This window comes from Nyctibius grandis, chromosome 1 (assembly GCF_013368605.1).
Source record: "Nyctibius grandis isolate bNycGra1 chromosome 1, bNycGra1.pri, whole genome shotgun sequence".
Lineage (NCBI taxonomy): Eukaryota > Metazoa > Chordata > Aves > Nyctibiiformes > Nyctibiidae > Nyctibius > Nyctibius grandis.
Window position 1 is genome coordinate 133,487,079 of NC_090658.1, and position 20,359 is coordinate 133,507,437.

The window sequence follows — 20,359 nt, forward strand, 5'->3', positions numbered from 1 at the left end:
GGCAGGGCGGGCCCCGTCCGGGGCCGGTACCGGTGCGGGGGGAACGTGTCGGCTACGTGGCCCGGGGCGGGGCGGGCGGCACCGAGCGGCGCCGAGACGTGAGAGCGGGGCCGGGTGAGGGGGCACCGGGCTGCGGGGGGCGTTTGGGGAGGGGGGTGTGTGAGCAGCGTGCCCGTGGGTGCAGCGGGAGCCGTGCCCCTCCGTGCCCACGCGTGATGCGAACCGCCCGCCCCGCGCCGCTGTCCCGGCGCTGCCAGCGTGTCCCCGCCGCGCCCGAGCCCGGGGGACGCTCCCGGAGCTCCCCGGCACCCCCCGGGGCTGCTGCTCCCGGGGGGAACCGCCGCGGGTGCGAAGGGAGCGGGACCCCCAGTGCGGGCAGGGGTGGGCAGGGTGCGGGCAGGGCTGTCCGGCACCCCCCCACCCTCCGCGGCCGGGCACGGCCCCCCCAGCACCCCCCACCCAGCGCCCACCCGTCCGCTCTCGCCCGCCGCAGCCCGAGGCCGCAGGATGAGGAACTGGCTGGTGGCCCTGGTGCTGCTGCTGCTGGCCCCGGCGGCCTGGGCTGCCCCCAGGGCTGGGGGGCACAGGTACGGGGGGGTGCGTGGGCACAGATGGGGTCTGTGGGTGCGGGAGTGGGGCACCGGGCTGGGGGGGCCGTGGGCGGAGGGGACGCTGTGTGGGGCACATCGGGGTGGGCAGCCCCCCCCCTCACTGCCCCCCACCCAGGGGCACGGGTAACCCCCCGTCTCCTGGCCAGGCCTGAGGCCCCCGCGGCCACGAGGCCGGATCCTGACCCCGACCCGCTGAGCCCGGAGCTGCCCACGCTGCCGTGAGTGCCTGCCCCTCGGGGAGCCCCACGGCACCGGGCCCCGCACCCCTGGTCTGGGGGCCGTGCATGGGGCGGGGGGAGCAATGGGGGGGGGGGCACGGGCAGTGCCCAGCTGGCTGTGAGGCAGGGTGGGCCTGGGGACAGCTATGGGGCAGGGCAGCCCTGGGGCAGGCTGTGGGGCAGCCCTGGGGCAGGCTGTGGGGCAGGGTCAGTGCGTGCCCCCCCCCCAGCCCCACCGCCCCCAGGCTGCTGCGGAGCGCGGTGAGGAGCCTGGGGCCGCAGGAGCGGGACGCGGAGGCCATGACGCGGGAGCAGGGTAAGGCCGCGTGGCGGCGGGGGGCCGGGGGTCCCGTGGGGGCAAGAACGCAGCCCCAGCCCCACGGCCCCCCGTGCCCCACGGCCCCCCGTGCCCCACAGCCCTGCTCTACCTCTTCGTGCTGCACGACCACGACCGGAGCGGGCGCCTGGACGGGCTGGAGCTGCTGCAGCTGCTGGGCGCGGTGCTGGCGCAGCGGGACGGGGGGCGGCCGGGCCCCGAGGCGGTACGTCCCACGGGGGTGGCCCCTCGCACCCCACGGAGCCCCCGGCTGGGCCCTCACCCCGTCCCCGCAGGTGGCCGCACTGGTGGACCGAGCCCTGGAGAGGCAGGACCTGAGCGGGGACGGGCTGCTCGACCCCCACGAGCTGCTGCTCTCGCCCGGCTCGAGCCAGCGACCCCCGGGGCAGCCGCTGGCCTGGGCTGGGGCAGCACCCGGGGGGGACACGGGGGTGAGTGGCCCCGGGCACAGCCCAGCAGAGGGGCCGGCAGCCCCCGAGGCTGAAACCACGGAGGTGGAGGGAGCCCCTGACGCTGAAGCCATCGAGGCAGAGGAAGCCCCCCAGGGCGAAGCCCCCCAGGCTGAAGCCCCTGAGGCCGAAGCCATGGAGGTGGAGGAAGCCCCTAACATTGAAGCCCCCTGAGACTGAAGCCCCCGAGGGGGGACCCCGGGGAGGGGCAGGGGGTGGGGGGCTGTGGGCAGGGCCGTGCCGGCCCCGCAGCAGCTGTGGGGTGCGATGCCCCGGCTGCTCCCTGCCCCCCTCGGGGCACACGGTGGGCGGTGGGGGGGTCTCCGTGCCCCCCAGCCTGGAGCAGGGCTGGGAGGACGGTGGGGCCGGGGGCCGTGTGGTCGCTCCTGTAACGCGTCAGGACGGAGAAATAGAGGCGCTGCCGCCGGCGCTCGCCTGGGCCGTGGTGGGTGCGGGCACGGCGCGGGGGGCAGGAGGCCGCGGGGGCTTTATTGGCAGCAGGGTGGGGGGTGCTGGGTGCAGCGGGGGGGGTCTCCTGGCACGGGGCGCCCGGGTCAGACGATGCCGTCGAAGCCCTGGATCCCACATTTTCTGCCCGCGATGCGGCAGCCGAAGGTGAGGGCGTCCCGCAGGCTCCTCCCTGGGGAACGGGCACCTCGCCAGGCTCAGCCGTGCCGGGCTGTGCCGTGCCGTGCCGTGCCATGGCTGCGCCGTGGCCGTGCCCACCTGCCGAGAGCGCGAAGATGACGGCGGCGTTGAAGGTGTCCCCGGCCCCCAGCGTGTCCACGAGGGTCTCCGGGGGGAAGGCGTCCGAGTGCACCAGCTCCCCGTCGGGCCCCATGGCGTCGGCCCCCTCCTCGGCCCAGGCACAGATCAGCGTGGCCCTGGGGAGGGGGGGGCGGTGGGTGCAGGGCACGGCCGTGCCCCCCCCCCAGCCCGCACCCCTCATGCCCCCCTACCCTGGCTGCACGCGGCTGCGCAGCCCCCGCAGCGCCTCGGGGGCCGAGCGGTACCCGAAGTGCCGGGCCACGTCCTTGCTGATGAACACCTGCGGCAGAGGGGCTGGGACGGGGGGGGCCATGCCCCCCGACACCCCCAGAGCGTGCACGGCCGTGTCCCCGCACCCCACTGCCCCACACCCCACTGCACCCCCTGCACCCTGCGTCCCCCCTCCAACCCTAACCGCATCTCTGCTCCAGCTGCACCCCCCACCTGTGCCCCCCCCATACCCCATCGGCACCCCTGGACCCTCACTGCCCCCCCTCCTCCCAGCCCCCCATCCCTGCACCCCCTGACCGCCTCCCCCCATACCCCGACCCTCTGTCCCTGCATCCCCCAAGGCCCCCGTGCCCCCACCGTCCCGTACCTGCACCCCCAGCTCCCGCCCCTGCTGCCCCCCCCCCCAGCCCTGAGGGTCCCCCCCCCCCACCCCGGCTCCGCTGCCCCGCGACACCCCGCACCACGCTGCCCAGCGCCAGCAGCTCCAGCAGCTCCTCCCGCGGCTTCTCCACCTCCACCGAGGTGCCGACCCGCTCGGCCGCCGGCCGGGCCCGGTTGTGCCGCTCCACCCGCCGCATCATCGCCGCCTGCTCCGCCGCGTTCCGCGCCTGCGGGCGCACCCGCCTGGCACCGGCACCGCGGGCCCCCGGGACCGTCGCCCCCCCACCCCGGGTCTCCATCCCCGGGGGTGCCCCCCATCCCCTGGGGCCTCACCTCCCAGTGGATCCACTTGTACTGGGAGAGATCGACCCGCTCGAAGTCGCGGGCCGTCACGTCGGGCAGGTTCCTGCGGGGCAGGGGTCAGGTGGGGCGGGGGGACCCCCGGCCACAGCGCGGGGCGGCCCCGGGTCACCCTGGCCCGGTGCCCGGCTGGGGTCAAAGGGCAGCGCCGGGGGCTGCGGGGGCTCGGTGCCGCCCGGGGCAGAGGTCCCCGCGGGGGGGGCACCGCCCGGGTGAATCATTAATGACGGCGCAGCGGGACCCTGGGACGGACTCAAAGGGCAGCGCGGCGGCGGCCAGGCTGGGGCTGCCCGAGCCGGAGGGGTCGGCAGTGCCCAGCAGCCCCTGCCGCCGTTAACCCGCGTGAGCACGGCCGGCCCTCCGCCACGGCGAGGACCGCGGCCGCCCCACCGGCACCGGCACGGCCAAGGGAGCGCTGTCCCGGGCAGCCGTGCGGCGTGTCCCGCACACCGGAGCACGTGGCCATGCCGGGATGCCACCGCCAATCACGGCTGCGACACGGGGGACAACTGGGGGCTGTGGGGACGATTGGCAGCGATTGTGTGTGCAGAATCACCGGGAATCACCCAACGTGGCACGCGGGACCCCCGGCAGGCAGCGCTGGGCCGGCACCGGCGGAGCCTCTGCCGGGAGCCGAGCACCACGAGACCCCCCCGGGGTGCAGGGAGCAGCCCCGGGTGCCCAAAGGTGGGGAGGGGGCCACAGCCCCAAGGTGGCCCAGCCAAGCGCTGCCCACCGGGTGAGCGGGGCCGGGGCCGGCGCCCTTACGTGTCGTAGAGCACGATGGTCCGGGAGCCGGTGGCGGCACTGACGACGCAGCAGGCGCAGGGCACGTCCCCGCGGGGCTGCCAGGCCACGTGCGTCACGTCCACGCCTCGGCGCTGGAAATCCGCCGTAATGAAACTTTGGGGGGGGGGGGGACAGAGAGCGGGGGGGTGAGAGGCGCCACGCACCCGCCGGCGTGCAGGATGGTGCGGGTGCCCCGGCGGGCGCTGGCGATGACGACGGAGACGGGCAGGCGGCCGCCGGGCTGCGGCACCGCGTGGCACACGTCCACCCCGTGGCGCCGCAGGTCGGCCAGGACGAAGCTGCCGGCGGGAGCGTCAGGGCGGGGTCCCGGGGCCACCCCCGCACCCCCCCCCACCCCGCACCCCACTCACTCGGCGGCGTGCCCGGGGGCCAGCGAGCCCATGAAGGCGCAGGGGGCTCCCAGCAGCGCCAGCACCGTGCAGGTGTTGGAGGCGTTCCCGCCGCGCTGCCACCGCTGCGACACGCACCTGCAACGGCGCGGGCGGTGGGCACCGGGGGCGGTGCGGGAGCACCGGCGGAGCCGCCCCCCCCCCCCCCCGCCGCCGGTACCTGGTGTCGGAGTCCTCGGCGGGGTAGGTGTCCACCACGCTGATGATGTCCAGGCACACCAGCCCCACGCACAGGATCCGCTTCTCCCCGCCGGCATCGGGGCCCCGCGGGGCGGCCGCCGCCGCTGCCATGCTGGGCCCGCTCCGCTCCGGCACCGGCACCGGCACCGCCCCGCAGGCCACGCCCCCCGAGCACGGGCCAATCAGAGCCGCGCTCCTGCGCTCCGGGGGCGGGGCGAGGGGAGGGCGCTACCGCGCAAGGCCCGCCCCCAGGCCACGCCCCCCGCCCCGCGCGCGCGCCCCGCCGGCGGGAACCCGCGTGCGCGCACCCCCGCCCCGTGCAGCACACAGCGCCCCCCCGCGGCCACCGACCGCAGCCCCGGGGCACGGCGGGGGGCGGCCGGTGCCGGCCCCGGGGCTGGGCTCTGCCCGGGGCAGCCCGGGGGGACCCACAGGGGGCTGGGGGGGGGGGCCCCGCCTGCGCCCACGGCCCTGCCCGGGCTCGGGGTGCGGGCCGGGGTGCGGGGCGGCACGCGCTGGGCGGGGGTGCCGGAGCGGGTTAATGTGTCACCGGGCCGGGCCGCGGCGGCAGCGGGCGCGGGAGCGGCGGGGGCACAGGTAGGCGGCAGGGGCGGGGGCCGGGCCGGGGCTGACCCCCCCCCCCCCCTCAGCACGGGCAGCAGCCGCGGCCCCCGGTGCCCGGGCGGGCGGGACGGGTCAGCGCGGCCCCGTGCCGTGCCGTGCCGTGCCGGGGGCTGCGCCGGGGCCCCTCCGGGCTCCCGGGTGCCGCGGCACAACCTTTGCCCGGGGCAGGGAGCGCCCGGGCGCGGTGCCCGTGGGAGCCGGCACCCGCCTCGCCGCGGAGCCTGCGGCTGCGTGGGGCTGGGGACCCCCCAGGGACACCCCCGGGACCCCCCCGGGACCCCCCCAGGACCCCCCGGGACCCCTCCTGCCTGCGCTGAGCCCTGGGAGTCCCTGACCGTGCCGTGCCGAGCCGGGCTGTGCCGTGCCGGGCAGCGCCGCGCTGAGCCCGGCTGTGCCACCGGGGGGTCGTGCCCCGGCTCCCCTCCGTGCCGGGGTGCGGGGGTGATGCCACCCTCTGGGGGCGGCACCGTGGCGGGGTGATGCCGCGCCGGTCCCTGCCCGCCCGCCGGCCCCGCAGGGCCCCGGGAGCGGCGCGGGGATGGACGAGCGGCTGCGGGAGCTGCGGCTGCGGGAGGAGCGGAGCTTCCTGCGGAGCGTGGCGCGGGGGGACCCCGCAGAGCACCCCCCCGGGCGGCGGGACAGCCGGGCCCCCGCCATCGTCCCCGAGCCCCTGCCCAGCGACACCCTCTGCGTCCCCAACAGCCCCAAGTCGCACAGGTACCGGCGGGGCGGGGGGCACCGGGGCCGGCGCTGCCCACGTCGGTGTCCCCGTGGCGCTGCCCACGTCGGTGTCCCCGTGTCCCCCCCCCCCCCCAGGGACCTCGGCCTGATCGCGGAGGCGGTGGCACGCAGCGAGTTCCTGCGGCGCCTGGGCGAGGGCTGCCCCGAGGCGCTGGCCCAGAGCTTCGCCCCGGTCTGGCACGGCCCCGGGGACACGGTGCTGGCCGAGGGCGCCGAGGGCACCGCCATGTACATCGTGGCAGGTGGGCGCGGGGGGCGGGCGCGCGTGTGCGGGCGTGCGTCGGGGCGAGCTCGTCTGCTGCGTTCGCCACACGCGTGGCACATGCACACGCGTGTGCACGTATGTGCGTGTGTGTACACGCGTGTGCACGCGTGTCTCCGCAGAGGGGCAGCTCAGCGTGAGCCAGCGGGGCCGGCGGCTCCGCACGCTGGGCCCGGGGGACGTGTTCGGGGAGCTGGCCATCCTCTACCACTGCCGGCGCACGGCCACCGTGCGGGGTAAGGGCAGCCCCCTCCCCACAGCCCCGTGCCCCCCCCCCGGCCCCGCTGACCCCCCTGTGCCGCAGCGCTCGGCCCCGTGCGCCTCTGGGCCATCGACCGGCACCGGTACCGCGCCATCGCCACCAGCAACGCCCGGCAGCGCCGCGCCGAGACCCTGGGCTGCCTGCGGACGTGAGTGGGGCCCGGCGCCCCCCAGCCCCGCACCCCGACCCCTGGGGGGTGCTGGCCCCTCCTGCGGGGTCCCCTCCCAGCCCTGACCCGGCCCCGTCCCTGTCCCTGTTTTCCCCTCAGCCCTGAGCCCCTCCATCCCCTTCGCCAGCCCTGCCCACCCGCTGCGCTGGGTGCTGGGGCAGGCAGGGTGTGGGCAGGGTGCGGGCAGGGTGCGGGCAGGGTGCGGGCAGGGTGCAGGCAGGGTGCGGGCAGGGTGCGGGCAGGGTGCGGGTAGGGGCGGGCAGGGTGCAGGCAGGGTGCGGGCAGGGGCAGGCAGGGTGCGGGCAGGGTGCGGGCAGGGTGCGGGCAGGGTGTGGGCAGGGTGCGGGCAGGGTGCGGGCAGGGGCAGGCAGGGGCAGGCAGGGTATGGGCAGGGTGCGGGCAGGGGCAGGCAGGGTGTGGGCAGGGTGCGGGCAGGGTGCGGGCAGGTGCAGGCAGGGTGCGGGCAGGGGCAGGCAGGGTGCAGGCAGGGTGTGGGCAGGGTGCGGGTAGGGTGCGGGCAGGGTGTGGGCAGGGGCAGGCAGGGTGCATGCAGGGTGCGGGCAGGGTGCGGGCAGGCCGGGCAGCCCAGCAGCCCCTCTCCCCGCAGGGTGCCCTGGCTGCGGGCCCTCTCCGACACCCACCTGGCCAAGCTGCTGGACGCCATGGAGGAGGTGGGGGGTGTGTGGGTGGGGGGTCCCCGCGGCTGGGGGACCCCGGGCCTGCCCCGGGGGGGCTGGGGGTGCTGCCGGCCCCACGGCCCCCTGCCCACCGCCCCCTCCCGCAGTGCACCTTCGCCCCCGGGCACGTCATCATCCACGAAGGGGACGAGGGGGAAAACTTCTACATCGTCCTGAGAGGGGAGGTGGGGGCTGGGGGGGGTTGAGGGGGGTGTGGGGGGGTGGGTGGGGATGGTGGGGGTCGGGAGGGGCTCGGGGTGGTGGGTGCTGGGGGTGGTGGGGGCTGGAGGGGGTGGTGGGTGGTGGGGGGATGTGGGGTAGGTGCTGGGGGGGGGCTGGGGGTGGTGGGTGCTGGGGTGGGGGGTGCTGGGGGGGGCGGGTGTGGTGGGGGGGTGTGGGGGTGGGTGCTGGGGTGGCTGGGGGGTGGGTGCTGGGGGTGTGGGTGCACCCCGCGCCCCCCCCCCCATCCCGTGCCCCCCCAGGTGCGGGTGAGCCGGCGGGCGGGCGGCCGGGAGGAGCAGCTCCGCGTCCTGGGCCCCGGCGAGCACTTCGGGGAGCTCTCGCTGCTGCAGTGCGTGACCCCCCCCGGGACCCCTCCCCGGGACCCCCCAGGGACCCCCCGGGACCCCCCCGTGACCCCCCCCTCCGCACAGGAACACCCGCCGGACGGCGTCGTGCCAGGCCCAGGGACACGTCACCTGCCTCGCCATGGCCAAGGAGTGCGTGTTCCCCCCCCCCCCAGCCTGTCCCCGCGGGGGCACGGCCGGGCCCCCCCTGAGCCCCCCCTCTGCCCCCCAGAGACTTCCTGGAGATCATCCCCTTCTGCCCCCCCCAGCCCGCAGAGCAGTGAGTGTCCCCGACCCCCCCCCGGGGACCCCCCGGCCCCAGGGGAGACCCCCCAGCGTGGGGGGGGCCCTGCTCCGAGCGGGCAGCTGGGGTCCTGCTGCGGGGGGGCAGGGGGTGGGGGGCACTGGGGGGGGGGCAGGGAGAGGGGGGTGGCCACGGCCTGGGGGGGTCCTCGGTGAGGGGACCCGGGGCGATGGGTGCCGGGGGGTCGGGGGCGATGGTCCCAGCAGGGAGCTGGTGCTGGGGGTGAGTGGGGGGGGCTGTGGGGGTGCCCAGGGCTGGGCAGGGGTGGCCCCACTGCCCCCCCCCCGCGGCTCCTTCCCACCCCAGAAACGCACCAGAGACAGAGGGGCCGGTGACAGAGGGGCCGGTGACAGAGGATCCCGGGCGGTGAGTGTGGGGTGGGGACAGGGATGGGGACAGGGATGGGGACAGGGATGGGATGGGGACAGGGATGGGGACAGGGATGGGGACAGGGATGGGATGGGGACAGGGATGGGGATGGGATGGGGACAGGGATGGGATGGGGACAGGGATGGGGACAGGGATGGGATGGGGACAGGGATGGGGACAGGGATGGGGATGGGATGGGGACAGGGATGGGATGGGGACAGGGATGGGGACAGGGATGGGGATGGGATGGGGTGGGGTGGGGACAAGGATGGGGACAGGGATGGGATGGGGACAGGGACAGGGATGGGGACAGGGATGGGGACAGGGCCACCCTGCCCTGGCACCGAGCCCCCTGGCCTCAGGGCGGGGGTGCGGGTGGGCAGCAGCGGGGGCAGCCACCAGCCCTGCGCTGGGGTCCCGCGGGGTGACACGAGGTCCCGGGGGCTGCTCCGGGTGCTGCAGCGTCCCCAGCCTGGTGGCACCGGGGTTCCTCGAGGTCCCCGGGGTCCCCGGGGGGGTGCGGGGTCGGCGGCCCCACGGTGCGGGTGCTGCAGGGCCGTGGGTGGCACCCCGGGAGGCTGGGGGTCGCCGAGCCTGCGGCAGCCCCCGGTGCGGCTGGAGGAGCTGGCGGCCGTGCGGTACGAGGAGGGCGAGCGGCGGGGGCAGCGCGTCGTGCTGGGCACCGGCGGCTTCGGCAGGGTCGAGCTGGTGAGAGACAGACCCCCGACCCCCCGTGCCGGTGCGGTGCCGGTGCCCACGGCCTCCCGTGCCGGTGCGGTGTGGTGCCGGTGCCCACGGCCTGCCGTGCCGGTGCGGTGCCGTGCCGGTGCCCACGGCCTGCCGTGCCAGTGCGGTGCGGTGCCGGTGCCCACGGCCTCCCGTGCCGGTGCGGTGCCGGTGCCCACGGCCTCCCGTGCCGGTGCGGTGCGGTGCCGGTGCCCACGCCGCCCGCGCAGGTGCGGTGCCGGGGGCGGCTCTTCGCGCTGAAGCGGATCCGCAAGGCCTGGGTGGTGCGGACGCGGCAGCAGGAGCACGTGCGCACGGAGCGGCGGGTGCTGGCGGGCAGCACGTGCCCCTTCGTGGTGGGGTGAGCCAGGGCGTGGGGCGGTGACACCGGCGGGGCCACGGTGCCACCGGGCCGTGGTGCCAGCAGCCCCCCCCGTGCCCGCAGGCTCTTCGGCACCTTCCGGGACGGGCAGCACGTGTACCTGCTGCTGGAGTTCTGCCCGGGCGGGGAGCTGTGGACCAAGCTGCGCGAGGTGTACGGGGCCGGGACAGGCCGTGCCATGCCGTGCCATGCCATGCCATGCCATGCTGTGCTGTGCTGGGCCATGCCATGCTCTGCTGTGCCATGCCATGCCATGCTGTACTGTACTGTGCCATACCGTGCTGCACTGTGCCATGCTGTATTGTGCTGTGCTGTCCCGTGCCATGCCATGCCATGCCATGCTGTGCTGTGCTGCGCCATGCTGTACTGTACTGTGCCATACTGTGCTGCACTGTGCCATGCTGTATTGTGCTGTGAAGTCCCATGCCATACCATGCCACACTGTGCCATTCTGTGCCATGCCATGCTGCGCCATGCCGTGCCGTGCCATGCTGTGCCATACTGTGCAATGCTGTACCATGCCATGCTGTATTGTGCTGTGCTGTCCCATGCCATGCTACGCTGTACCATGACGTGCTGTGCCATGCCATCTGCTCAATGCTATGCCATGCCATGCAGTGCCGTGCTGTGCTGTACTGTGCCATGCTGTATTGTGCTGTGCCATGCCATGCTGTGCCATGCCGTGCTGTGCCATGCTGTGCTGTGCCGTGCCATTCTGTGCCATGCTGTGTTGTGCTGTGCCATGCTGTGCTGTGCTGTGCTGTGTTGTGCCGTACTGTGCAATGCTGTACCATGCCATGCTGTATTGTGCTGTGCTGTGCCATGCCATGCCGTACCATGACGTGCTGTGCCATGCCATCTGTGCAATGCTATGCTATGCCATGCCATGCTGTGCCATGCTGTGCTGTACTGTGCCATGCTGTACTGTGCTGTGCTATGCTGTGCCATGCCATACTGTGCCATGCTATGTCATGCTGTGCCATGCTGTACCATGCTGTGATGTGCCATGCCATGACCATGCCGTTCTGTACCGTGCCATGCCGTGCTGTGCCATGCTGTCCCATGCCATTCTGTGCATGCCATGCCGTGCTGTGCCATGCTGTGCCATGCTGTGCCATGCTGTGCCGTGCCATGCCGTGTCGTGCTGTCCCATGCTGTGCCGTGCCGTACCATGCCATGCCGTGACTGCCGGTCCGTGCCTGCAGGCGCTGCTTCGAGGAGCCGCTGGCCGTGTTCTGCTGCGCCTGCGTGGTCGAGGCCCTCGAGTACCTGCACGGCCGCGGCGTCGTCTACCGCGACCTCAAGCCCGAGAACCTCATGCTGGACCAGCGCGGCTACGTCAAGCTGGTACCGACGGGCGCCGGCACTGCCGGGGGGGGGTGCCCGGGCTGGGGGGGGGGTCCGGGGGGCTGACGGCGCCGGTGCCGCAGGTCGACTTCGGCTTCGCCAAGGAGCTGGGGCGGGGGGAGAAGACGTACTCGTTCTGCGGGACCCCCGAGTACCTGGCGCCCGAGATGCTGCGCCAGGAGGGGCACGACTTCGCCGTCGACTTCTGGATGCTGGGCATCCTGGCCTTCGAGCTGCTGGTGGGCAGGTGGGTGCCCGCAGCCCGCAGCCCCCCGCAGCCCCCCGCAGCCCCCCCGCAGCCCCCCGCAGCCCTTGCCCACCCCCTGCCCCCCGCAGGCCCCCCTTCCACAGCGCCGACCCCCGGCAGATCTACAGCCGCATCCTCGACGGCATCTTCTCCTTCCCGGCGTTCCTGGGCGAGGCCGCCTGCTCGCTCATCGCCAAGCTCTGCAGGTGCGGGGGGGGGGGCCGGGGGGGTCGGGGGGGGGGCTCAGGGTGTGTGTCCCCCCCATCCCCTGCCCCACGCTGTCCCCTCGCAGGCGCCGGCCGGGGCAGCGCCTGGGGAACACGGCCAGCGGCATCCGCGGCATCAAGAAGCACAGGTGGGGGGGGGGTGGCTGGGGAGGGGGTCCCTGTGTGCCCCCCGGTGCCTCCCGGTGCCCCCCGGCCCCTCCTGCAGCCCCCCCATCCCAGGTGGTTCGGGGCCCTGAAGTGGAGGAAGCTGGCGCTGCGGCAGCTGGAGGCGCCCACCCTGCGGCTCATCAGGGAGGTGAGGGGGCTCGGGGGGGGGGGGGGGGGCAAGGGGGGGCTTGGGGGGGCAGGAGGGGCCGGCTCTGACCCCATCCCCCCCCCCCCAGGGACCCCCCTACGTCAACTTCAAGCGTTTCTCGGTCGACTGGACGCCAGCGGAGGACGAGTTCTCGGGCTGGGACGAGGATTTCTGATGGCAGCGGGACCCCCGGCACCATGGCGGGACCCCCGGCACCGCGGCGGGACCCCCAGGATCACAGCAGGACTCCCAGGACCACAGCGGGACCCCCGGGATCACAGCGGGACCCCCAGGACCACGGCGGGACCCCCGGGATCACGGCGGGACCCCTGGGACCACGGCGGGACCCCCGGAATCACAGTGGGACCCCCGGGACCACGGTGGGACCCCTGGGTTCATGGTGGGACTCCCAGGACCACAGCGGGACCCCCGGGATCACGGCGGGACCCCCGGGATCATGGTGGGACTCCCAGGACCACGGCGGGACCCCCGGGATCACGGCAGGTCGCTGGAGCTGTGCCAGCTGTGCCCCCTCCCCACGGCCCCCCCGGGCCGGGGCGATGCCGGGGGCTGCCCGGTGGCCTCGCCGGTGGGTCCCTCCCGGGGCAATAAATCGGGGGCCGCGGCCGGGCGCGGGAAGGAGCCGGAGCCGCGGGTACAAAACCCGGTGCCGCGTCTTTATTCGGTGGGGGGCAGCGGGGGGCCGGGGCGGGCGGTGTGGGGCGGGGGCGTGTGGCGGCGGGGGAGCGAGGGGTGGGGGGGGGTGCTGATAAATAACGGGGTGTGGGTGGGGTGGGGGGTCCCGGCGGGGCGTGGGGACCCCCCCGGGCGGGGTGTGGGGGTCCGCGGCGGCCCTAGGGCTCGTCGGCGTAGAGCAGGGCGGCGCTGAACACGGTGAGGGGCTCGTCGGGCGCGTGGGCCAGGCGCCCCGACACCAGCTCCACGCAGAGGGTCTCGCCGGCGGCCAGCGGCAGCAGGAGGCTGAAGACGCCGAGGGCGCCGGGGCTGGGCTGCAGGGCGGCCACCGGCTCCTTCTCCAGCGCCTCGGGCTGGAAGCCGGCCGAGTCGAGCCGGGCGATGCCCTGGCCGGAGCGGGACAGCACGGCCTCCAGCGCCCGGCCCTGGTGCCCCGTCAGCACCGCGCTCACCAGGTACCGGCCGCCCACCGGCGCCGTGAAGGTCCCTGCGGCGGGGGGGGGGGGGGGGGGTGTGTCAGCGCGGGCGGGCACCCCGTCCCCAGGGACCCCCCCACTGCCCCACGGCACCCCACGGCCATGGGGGCACCCCCCGGGCGGGCACAGCACCCACAGAGGACCCCATGGCCGTTGCCCACCCCAGGACCCTGCTTCACCCGTGACCACGCAGCCCCCCGCCTGCCCCACTGGAGCCCCCACCCCACGGCCCCACTGGAGCCCCCACTGCCCCCACCCCACCCCACGGCCCCACTGAAGCCCCCACCCACCCCACTGGCGCCCCCCACCCCACAGCCCCACTGGAGCCCCCACTCACCCCACTGCCCCCACCCCACCCCATGGCCCCACTAGAGCCCCACCCACCCCACTGGAGCCCCCACCCCACCCCACGGCCCCACTGAGGCCCCTGCAGCCCCCACTCACCCCACTGCCCCCATCCCACCCCATGGCCCCACTGGAGCCCCCACTCACCCCACTGCCCCCACTCTACCCCACGGCCCCACTAGAGCCCCACCCACCCCACTGGAGCCCCCACCCCACCCCACGGCCCCACTGAGGCCCCTGCAGCCCCCACTCACCCCACTGCCCCCACCCCACCCCACGGCCCCACTGGAGCCCCCACTCACCCCACTGCCCCCACTCCACCCCATGGCCCCACTAGAGCCCCCACCCACCCCACTGGAGCCCCCACCCCACGGCCCCACAGGAGCCCCCACTGCCCCCACCCCACGGCCCCGCTCACCCGTCTCGGGGTCGTAGGCGCCGCCGTCGTTGAGCAGGACCTGGTCGAAGGGGACGGTGCCCGGCTCGGCGCGCTGGGTGCTCAGGGCGGCCGAGAAGGCGATGCGGGGCACGGAGCCCGGCTCCCCCACCTCGCCTGGGCACCGCGTCAGCACGGGGCACCCGGCACGGCACCCCCTGCTCCCCAGGCACCCCCAGCCCCCCGTACCTGCCCCTTTGCCGTGTCCATGCCCCCCCTCATTGGCCAAATCCCCCCAGCCATGCCCATCACTCCAGGCTGCCCCGTGCCCCCCCCCCACCCCCACCCCTTGTAGCCCCCCTAACCCACCCCCCCCCCAAGCCCCCCAGTCCCTCAAGCCCCCCCGAGCCCCCCCACCCCCTGTAGCCCCCCTAACCTCCCCCCCCCAAGCCCCCCATCCCCCCCCCGAGACCCCCCAGCCCTACCTCTCTCTCCGGGCAGCCCTAGGAGGGAAGGTGAGTTGGGGGCTGTGGGGCTGGCACAGGACAGGACCGCCCGGCACAAGGTCCGGCCACGCCAGCGCTGCCCCACTGCAGGGGATGGGGCACTGGGGGGGGGGGGCTGCTCCTTACCGGGGGGGCCCACGGGGCCTTGCTCACCATCCTTGCCAGGGGGCCCGGCGGGGCCGGGGGGGCCCATCTCACCCGTGGGGCCGGCGGGTCCAGGGGGGCCGGGGGGGCCTGAAGGGAGGATGGGGTCAGCGCTGCCTCAGCCCCCAGCCCTTCCCCTCACCCCACAGCCCCACGTCCCCATGGCTGGTGTCCCCACTCCCCTCAGCCCCATGTCCCCATACCTTGAGCCCCCATGTCCCCCAGGGCTTGTGTCCCCGTGTCCCCTCAGCCCCACACTCCCATGCCTTGAGTCCCCACATCCCCATGGCTTGTGTCCCCAGATCCCCATGTCCCCCATGGCTCGTGTCCCCACGCCACACAGCCCCATGTCCCTGTACCTTGAGCCCCCGCATCCCCGTGGCTGGCACCCGTGTCCCCACAGCCCCATGTCCCCATGGCTTGAGCCCCCACGTCCCCACCCACGCCCAGGTCCCCCCCCCCTCGCTCCCCGGTGACCCCATGTCCCCATCCCCCAAAGCCCCGCGTCCCCACGGCCCCGCCATCGCCCTCACGCCCCCCGTCCCCGCGCACCGGCCCGCTCGCCCTGGCCGAGCCGCCGCAGCTCGCCGCGCAGGTGCTGCAGGCTGGCGTTGAGGGCGCCGACCCGGCGCGGGAGCTGGGCCTGCAGCGCCTTGTCCAGCAGCGCGGCGTGGGCGCCGGCCGTGCCGTTCAGCTCCCGCACGGCGGCCCACAGCCCGGCCACGTGCCGGCCCAGCCCCTCGCGCACGGCCCGCAGCCCGCTGCCCACGGCCTCCAGCTGCTCGCAGACCCCCTCCAGCTTGGCCACGCGCGGCTCCAGCCCGGCCGGGCAGCCCCCGGCCCGCGCCAGCTCCCGCGCCAGCCCCTCCAGCCGCTCCTCGCTCTCGGCCTGCCGCGCCGCCGCCGCCGCCGCCGCCTGGTCCAGTTCGGCCACGATGCGGTCGGTGATGGCGCCCAGCTCCCGCTGCCGGGCGTCCTGCTGGTCCAGGTCGTCCTGCAGCCCCTGCACCGTGGCGTTCAGCCCGCCCAGGGCCACCAGCGCCGCCGCCAGCTCGCCCCGCAGCCCCCGCAGCTCCGAGGGCGTCGTGCCCCCGAAGACGCTGAACCCGTCCAGCGGCGGTTCCGGCTCCGGCTCCGGCTGCGGCTCGGTGGGGCCGGGCCGGGGCGGGCCGCAGGCTGCGGTGCAGGCGGCCACCTCGGCCCGCAGCTGGTCCAGCTCCTGGGGGGGCAGCGGCGGGGCGCAGGGCACGGGGCAGGGGCGGCCGCCGGCGCCCCCCAGCTCGGCCTCCAGCTGCCCCGTGCGGTTGCGGAGCTGCGCCAGCTCCTCTGCCAGGGCCCCCCCCGCCTCCAGCCGCCCCAGCCGCCCCGCCAGCCCCCCCAGCGCCTCCCCCTGCGCCCCCAGCAGCTCCCGCAGCTCCCCCCCCTCCGCCCGCAGCCCCCGCAGGGTCCCGGCCAGCCCGTCCCCCCCGGCCCCCAGCGCCCGGAGCTGCCCCTCGGTGTCCTGCAGCCGCCGCTCCAGCTGCCGGAGGAGGGGGCCGAGCTGCCCGTCCCCCCCGTCCCCCCCGTCCCGGCCGCCCGCCGTGGGCTCCGGGCAGGGCTGGCCGCAGCGGGCCAGCAGCCCCTCCAGCTGGGCCAGGCGGGCTCCCCGCTGCGCCCCGCTGGCCGCCAGCCCCTCCACGGCCCGGCTCAGGTTGGCCAGGCGCCCCGGCAGCCCGCTCTGCCGCCCCTCGGGCTCGGCGGGCCACGGGCCGGCCCGCGACGCGTTCAGCCGCCCCTCCAGCTCCGCCAGCCGCCGCGCCAGCACCGGGCCCTGCCCGCCCGGCCCCGCCGCCGCCGCGGGCAGCCCCTCGAGGCGCCGCTCCAGCTCGGCCAGGCGCCGGTGCAGCTCATCCGGGGGGGACGGCGGGGCGGCGGCGGCGGGGGCCAGGCGGCTGCTCAGGCTGCTGATGTGCCGCTGCACCGACTCCACCGCCTCCCGGTTGCGCTGGTCCACGGAGCCCACCAGCTTCTCCAGCGCCCGCATGCGCTCCCGGTCCTCGGCCGCCTGCCGCCGCAGCCCCTCGGTGCCGGCCGCGCAGGCCGCGCACGTCTCCTGCAGCCGCTGCTCCAGCTCGTGCAGCGCCGCGGCCGCCTCCGGGCCCCCCGGCGGCACCGGGCCCTCCCGGGCGCTCTCCTGCCGCCGCAGCCGCTGCTCCAGCTCCTCCAGCCGCCGCTGGACGTGGCTCAGCACCTCCCGCACCTCGGCCGGGGCGGCCGCGTCCGCCGCCTGCTCGCCCTCGGCCACCTCCCGGCGCGGCGGCTCCTGCCCGGCCCGCAGCTCCTCCACGCGCTCGCTCAGCCGCCGCACCTGCTCCTCCAGCCGCCGCACCTTCTCCGCGTCCCCGCCGCCTGCCGCCGCGCCGCACCGTCAGTCACGGCCGCGCCGGGGCCGCCCCACCGGTCCCCCCCTCCCCACCGGCGCTACCTTCGCCCCCCAGGCCGCTGAGGGGGTTGCCGAAGCCGGAGAGCGTGGGGCGGCCGGGCCGGGGCGGGGGGCGGCCGGTGGGCAGCGGGGGGGACGCCGGCGCCGGCCCCTCGGTGCAGTCCTCGCCCGAGTAGCCCTGGCAGCAGCGCCAGGCCAGCTCCGACACCGTCCGCTGCGACACCTTGTAGCGGGGCCGCAGGAAGCTGCGGTACCTGCGGGCGGAGGGGACCCTGCCGCAGCGGGGGGGGGGACGGAGCCCCCGGCCGGGCAGGGCTGGGGGGGGTCCCGGGGGTGGGGCAGCAGCTTGGGGTCGGGCAGCCGGTGAGCCGGGAGCAAAACCAAACCCCGGCTGTGGTGGCACGGCTGGGATCTGTCCCCCCAACCCCGGCCTCTTGCTCAACCGCCGGTGGCTGGGGGCTGCCCCTGCCCAGGGGCACCCACCAACCCGCTGCTGCCCCTGCCCGGGGGCACCCACCCCACGGGTTGCGCCGGGGGTCCTGGCATACGCCCGGCGAGGGGCTGCGGCCAGGCAGGGGCATGGCCCGGTCACCCCCCCGGCACCGCTCGAGGCCGCCCGGCTCTTGCGAAAAGTAAACACTCCCGCGGGATGGATAAACACCCGCGGGGGGACGGCGCGGCCGCGTCAGCCCGGCTCTGCTGCGAGCCCCCCCGAGCCCCCAGCCCCACTCACGCCAGGACGCGGGGGCACTGGAGCTGCCCCCAGGGGCAGGGCTGGTAATCCGGCCGGACGAAGCTCTCGACGCCGTCCTCCACCACGCAGGTCACGCTGCGCGTCACCACGTAGGCACACCAGTTCCTGCGGGAGGGGGTCAGGGAGCCCACCCGGCACACGGCCGTGCCCCCCCGGCACGCACCGGCATGCACCCAGGTACCTGGCCACCACACACCGGGCATCCCTGGCACACATCCAGCATGGTCCCAGCACTCACCCAGCACCTCTCCCACACACCAGCCCCCTCCCCCCGGCACACACCGGGCCCCCCCACACGCCCCCCGCTCGCCCTGCCGGCCCCACCGGTAGCAGCCGTCACGGCCCAGCGCTGTGGGGTTAATGGGCCGGATCCTGCCCCACGCCGCAGCCCCCCCGCCCCCGCTGTGCCCGGCAGCCCGTAGCCCTTTGCCGAGGGCACCGCAGGAGCGGCCGCAGCCCCCGGCCGTGGGGCAGCCCCTGGGGAACCCAGGCAGGGTTTGGGGTGCCGGGCACCCCCTCGCACCGTGACACGGCTGTCCCAGGGACGGGCGCTCCACGTCCTGCCCTGCAACCGCCCCGCGTGTCCCCGGTCCCCTCTGCGCTGGTGGGGCGGGGGCGGCTGGGGCAGCCACCCACCGGGGGGGCTCAGCTCCCCCCCGTCACTGCACCCCCCAACCAGGGGTCTGCAATGGGGGGTCAAACCCCTCGAGCCAGAGCGGGTGGCGGGGGCAGGGGATGGCATCCCTGGGGGGCACTGCTCCCCCCGGCCCCACGGCACGGGACCCCAGCCCGGCCCCCAGCCCGCAGGGACCCCGGCGCAGCCTTATATGGTCCGAGCGCGGCGCCCGGCCCCAGCCCCGGCCCCAGCGCCCCCGGCCCCGGGCAGAGCAGCCCCCGGCGCGGGGTGGGAGCGGGGCTGCGGGGTGGGAGCAGGGCTGCGGGGGGGCCCGGGGCCGCGGCCGGTTCCCGTCAGCCCGGCTGGTTCCCCTCAGCCCCGGCTGGATTCCAGCTCGTCCCCGGGGGCCGCCGGGAATTCCTGCGCCGGCCCGCGGCCCCCCTGGCCTCCCCGTTCCCCTCCCCTCCTGGCCCCCCGAGCCCCCCGCGCCCGGGGAGGGGCCGCTGCACCCCCCAGGCCGTGGGGGCCCCCCTGAGCCCCCCGAGCCGCAGGGGAACACTCGGCCGTGTCCGTGCCCGGCCACGGTGCCGTGGGGCTGGGCTGGAGCCTGACCCACGTAACCCCTTTCCAGGCAGCCCCACATGCATGGCCAGGTCCTGCCACCCCCCCCCCGGGGTGCCGGGGCAGCCGTGGGGCAGCCGTGGGGCAGCCGTGGGGCAGGGGCAGGCGCTGGCTGTGCCGGTGCAGCTCCACCACACGCGGCCACGCTGCCGCGGCGCTGATGTGGCCGCGGTGAGAGTGTGACCCCGGCCCGGTGTGGGGCCGCCCCCGGCCCGTGGGCACCAGCTGCCCCACGCCAGCCCCACGCTGCCCAGCCCAGCCCCTGGCACAGCACGGCACGGCACGGCACGGGGACGGCAGGGTGGGCGTGGGCCCCTCGCCCCCTCCCCGTACCCGACAGAGCTGACCCCGTACCGGGGTGCACGGGGCCGGCACGTGGATGCCGAGGCAGGAGCAGCCCCGGGACCCCCGGCACCGCGGCACCCGGCACATGCGGCTGCACCGGCCCCGGCACCCACACCCGCCCCTGCGCCCGCCGGCGCTCACCGCCTGCCCCACTCCCCTGTGCCTGGCCCTCACCCTGCGCCCGAGCCCCCCGGTGCCCCCTGTGTGCCCCCATGGGCCCCCGGTCCCTCCCCTCCACGTGCCCCCGGCCTGGCCCCTCGCAGCCCCCCGCCCCCCACCCTCCACGTGCGCCCACTGCCCGCACCCACCGGGCACCCGCACCGGGGCTGGCTGTGAGCGAGGGGTGGGGGCAGCCCCCCCACCGGCTCAGGGCACCCCCCAGCACCCAGCACCAGCCCTGGCACCGGCACAGCAGCACCTGCCAGGGACGGGACCCGCCGCCCCTCGCCGCGCACCCCGAGACAGTTGCGGCACGTGCCGGTGCCCCGCCGGTCCCAGGGCCCCCACGGCATCGGGGCGGGCGGCTGCACCCTGCTCCCCCCGGCACCCTGCGGCACCCCTTGGGTCCCCTCCCGGCAGGGTACGGCGGTCACGGCTCCTACCTGTGCCGGCTGGCGGCCCGGGCACCGCTGTGGGCCGCGGCGGGGCCCTGCGGGGCCGTGGCCTGGACGGCGGCCCCCCCGGTGTAGAGGCTGTACCTGGGGGGGAAGTTGGCGGCCAGGGCCTGGGTGGCCAGGAGGCACGGCCAGAGCCAGGGGGCCATGCTGGGCGGGCGGCTCGGCACGGCACAGCTCGGCGTGGCACAGCTCGGCGTGGCACAGCTCGGCACGGCACGGCTCGGTACGGCTCGGTGGGCACGGCCCAGCTCAGGAGCGCACGGCGCGTCCCGTCGCGGCTCCGTCCCTCCTGGCTCTGTGCGGCACGGCTCGGCTCGGCTCGGCTCGGCGGCTCTGCCCTCCCCTCGGCCGCGCCTCGGCCGGCCCCTCGCCGCCAGAGCCGCCCCGGCGCTGCCCGACGACGGGGTCCCCGGGGCCCCCCGCTTCCTGCCCGCCGCAGCCCCCTCCCCGGCCCGCGCGGCCTCCGCCGGGCACCGCGGCCCCCGCCGGCCCCCGCCCCCGCCGCCCGC

At 76.9% G+C, this 20,359-nt stretch overlaps 4 protein-coding genes across 7 annotated transcripts; 2 read left to right on the forward strand and 2 right to left on the reverse strand.

Annotated features, from left to right (window-relative positions):
- The first annotated feature begins 329 nt into the window (after positions 1–329).
- Positions 330–2,156, forward strand: CGREF1 (cell growth regulator with EF-hand domain 1). Its single transcript, XM_068404944.1, has 5 exons — positions 330–587; positions 758–829; positions 1,075–1,145; positions 1,247–1,371; positions 1,442–2,156. The coding sequence occupies exons 1-5, from the start codon at positions 508–510 to the stop codon at positions 1,787–1,789; spliced, it is 696 nt and encodes a 231-aa protein (XP_068261045.1). The 5' UTR covers positions 330–507; the 3' UTR covers positions 1,790–2,156.
- KHK (ketohexokinase) lies at positions 2,026–4,876 on the reverse strand. Of its 4 annotated transcripts, none has more exons than XM_068404905.1 (8): positions 4,715–4,876; positions 4,516–4,632; positions 4,124–4,258; positions 3,329–3,401; positions 3,076–3,222; positions 2,575–2,663; positions 2,342–2,499; positions 2,026–2,255 (listed from the first exon to the last, which is right to left on the reverse strand). In XM_068404905.1, the coding sequence occupies exons 1-8, from the start codon at positions 4,843–4,845 to the stop codon at positions 2,170–2,172; spliced, it is 936 nt and encodes a 311-aa protein (XP_068261006.1). In that variant the 5' UTR covers positions 4,846–4,876; the 3' UTR covers positions 2,026–2,169. The 4 variants fall into 4 exon arrangements, with proteins under 4 accessions (XP_068261006.1, XP_068261023.1, XP_068261015.1 ...); XM_068404922.1 differs by lacking the exon at positions 4,124–4,258 and adding an exon at positions 4,309–4,443 and having other exon boundaries at positions 3,079–3,222; XM_068404914.1 differs by lacking the exon at positions 4,124–4,258 and adding an exon at positions 4,309–4,443.
- LOC137661336 (cGMP-dependent protein kinase 1-like) lies at positions 4,844–12,107 on the forward strand. The gene is made up of 20 exons (XM_068396851.1): positions 4,844–4,969; positions 5,385–5,594; positions 5,876–6,075; positions 6,175–6,341; positions 6,484–6,597; positions 6,666–6,771; positions 7,400–7,463; positions 7,577–7,654; positions 7,952–8,040; positions 8,123–8,188; positions 8,268–8,315; positions 9,263–9,416; positions 9,665–9,795; positions 9,880–9,969; positions 11,022–11,163; positions 11,247–11,410; positions 11,500–11,616; positions 11,703–11,765; positions 11,857–11,932; positions 12,021–12,107. Exons 1-20 carry the CDS (start codon positions 4,844–4,846, stop codon positions 12,105–12,107), a joined length of 2,292 nt encoding a protein of 763 aa, XP_068252952.1.
- Positions 12,108–12,588: 481 nt separating this feature from the next.
- Positions 12,589–20,249, reverse strand: EMILIN1 (elastin microfibril interfacer 1). Its single transcript, XM_068405924.1, has 8 exons — positions 19,836–20,249; positions 17,631–17,756; positions 16,940–17,151; positions 15,028–16,863; positions 14,458–14,565; positions 14,311–14,328; positions 13,868–14,002; positions 12,589–13,115 (listed from the first exon to the last, which is right to left on the reverse strand). Exons 1-8 carry the CDS (start codon positions 19,994–19,996, stop codon positions 12,787–12,789), a joined length of 2,925 nt encoding a protein of 974 aa, XP_068262025.1. The 5' UTR covers positions 19,997–20,249; the 3' UTR covers positions 12,589–12,786.
- Between the last annotated feature and the right edge of the window lie 110 nt (positions 20,250–20,359).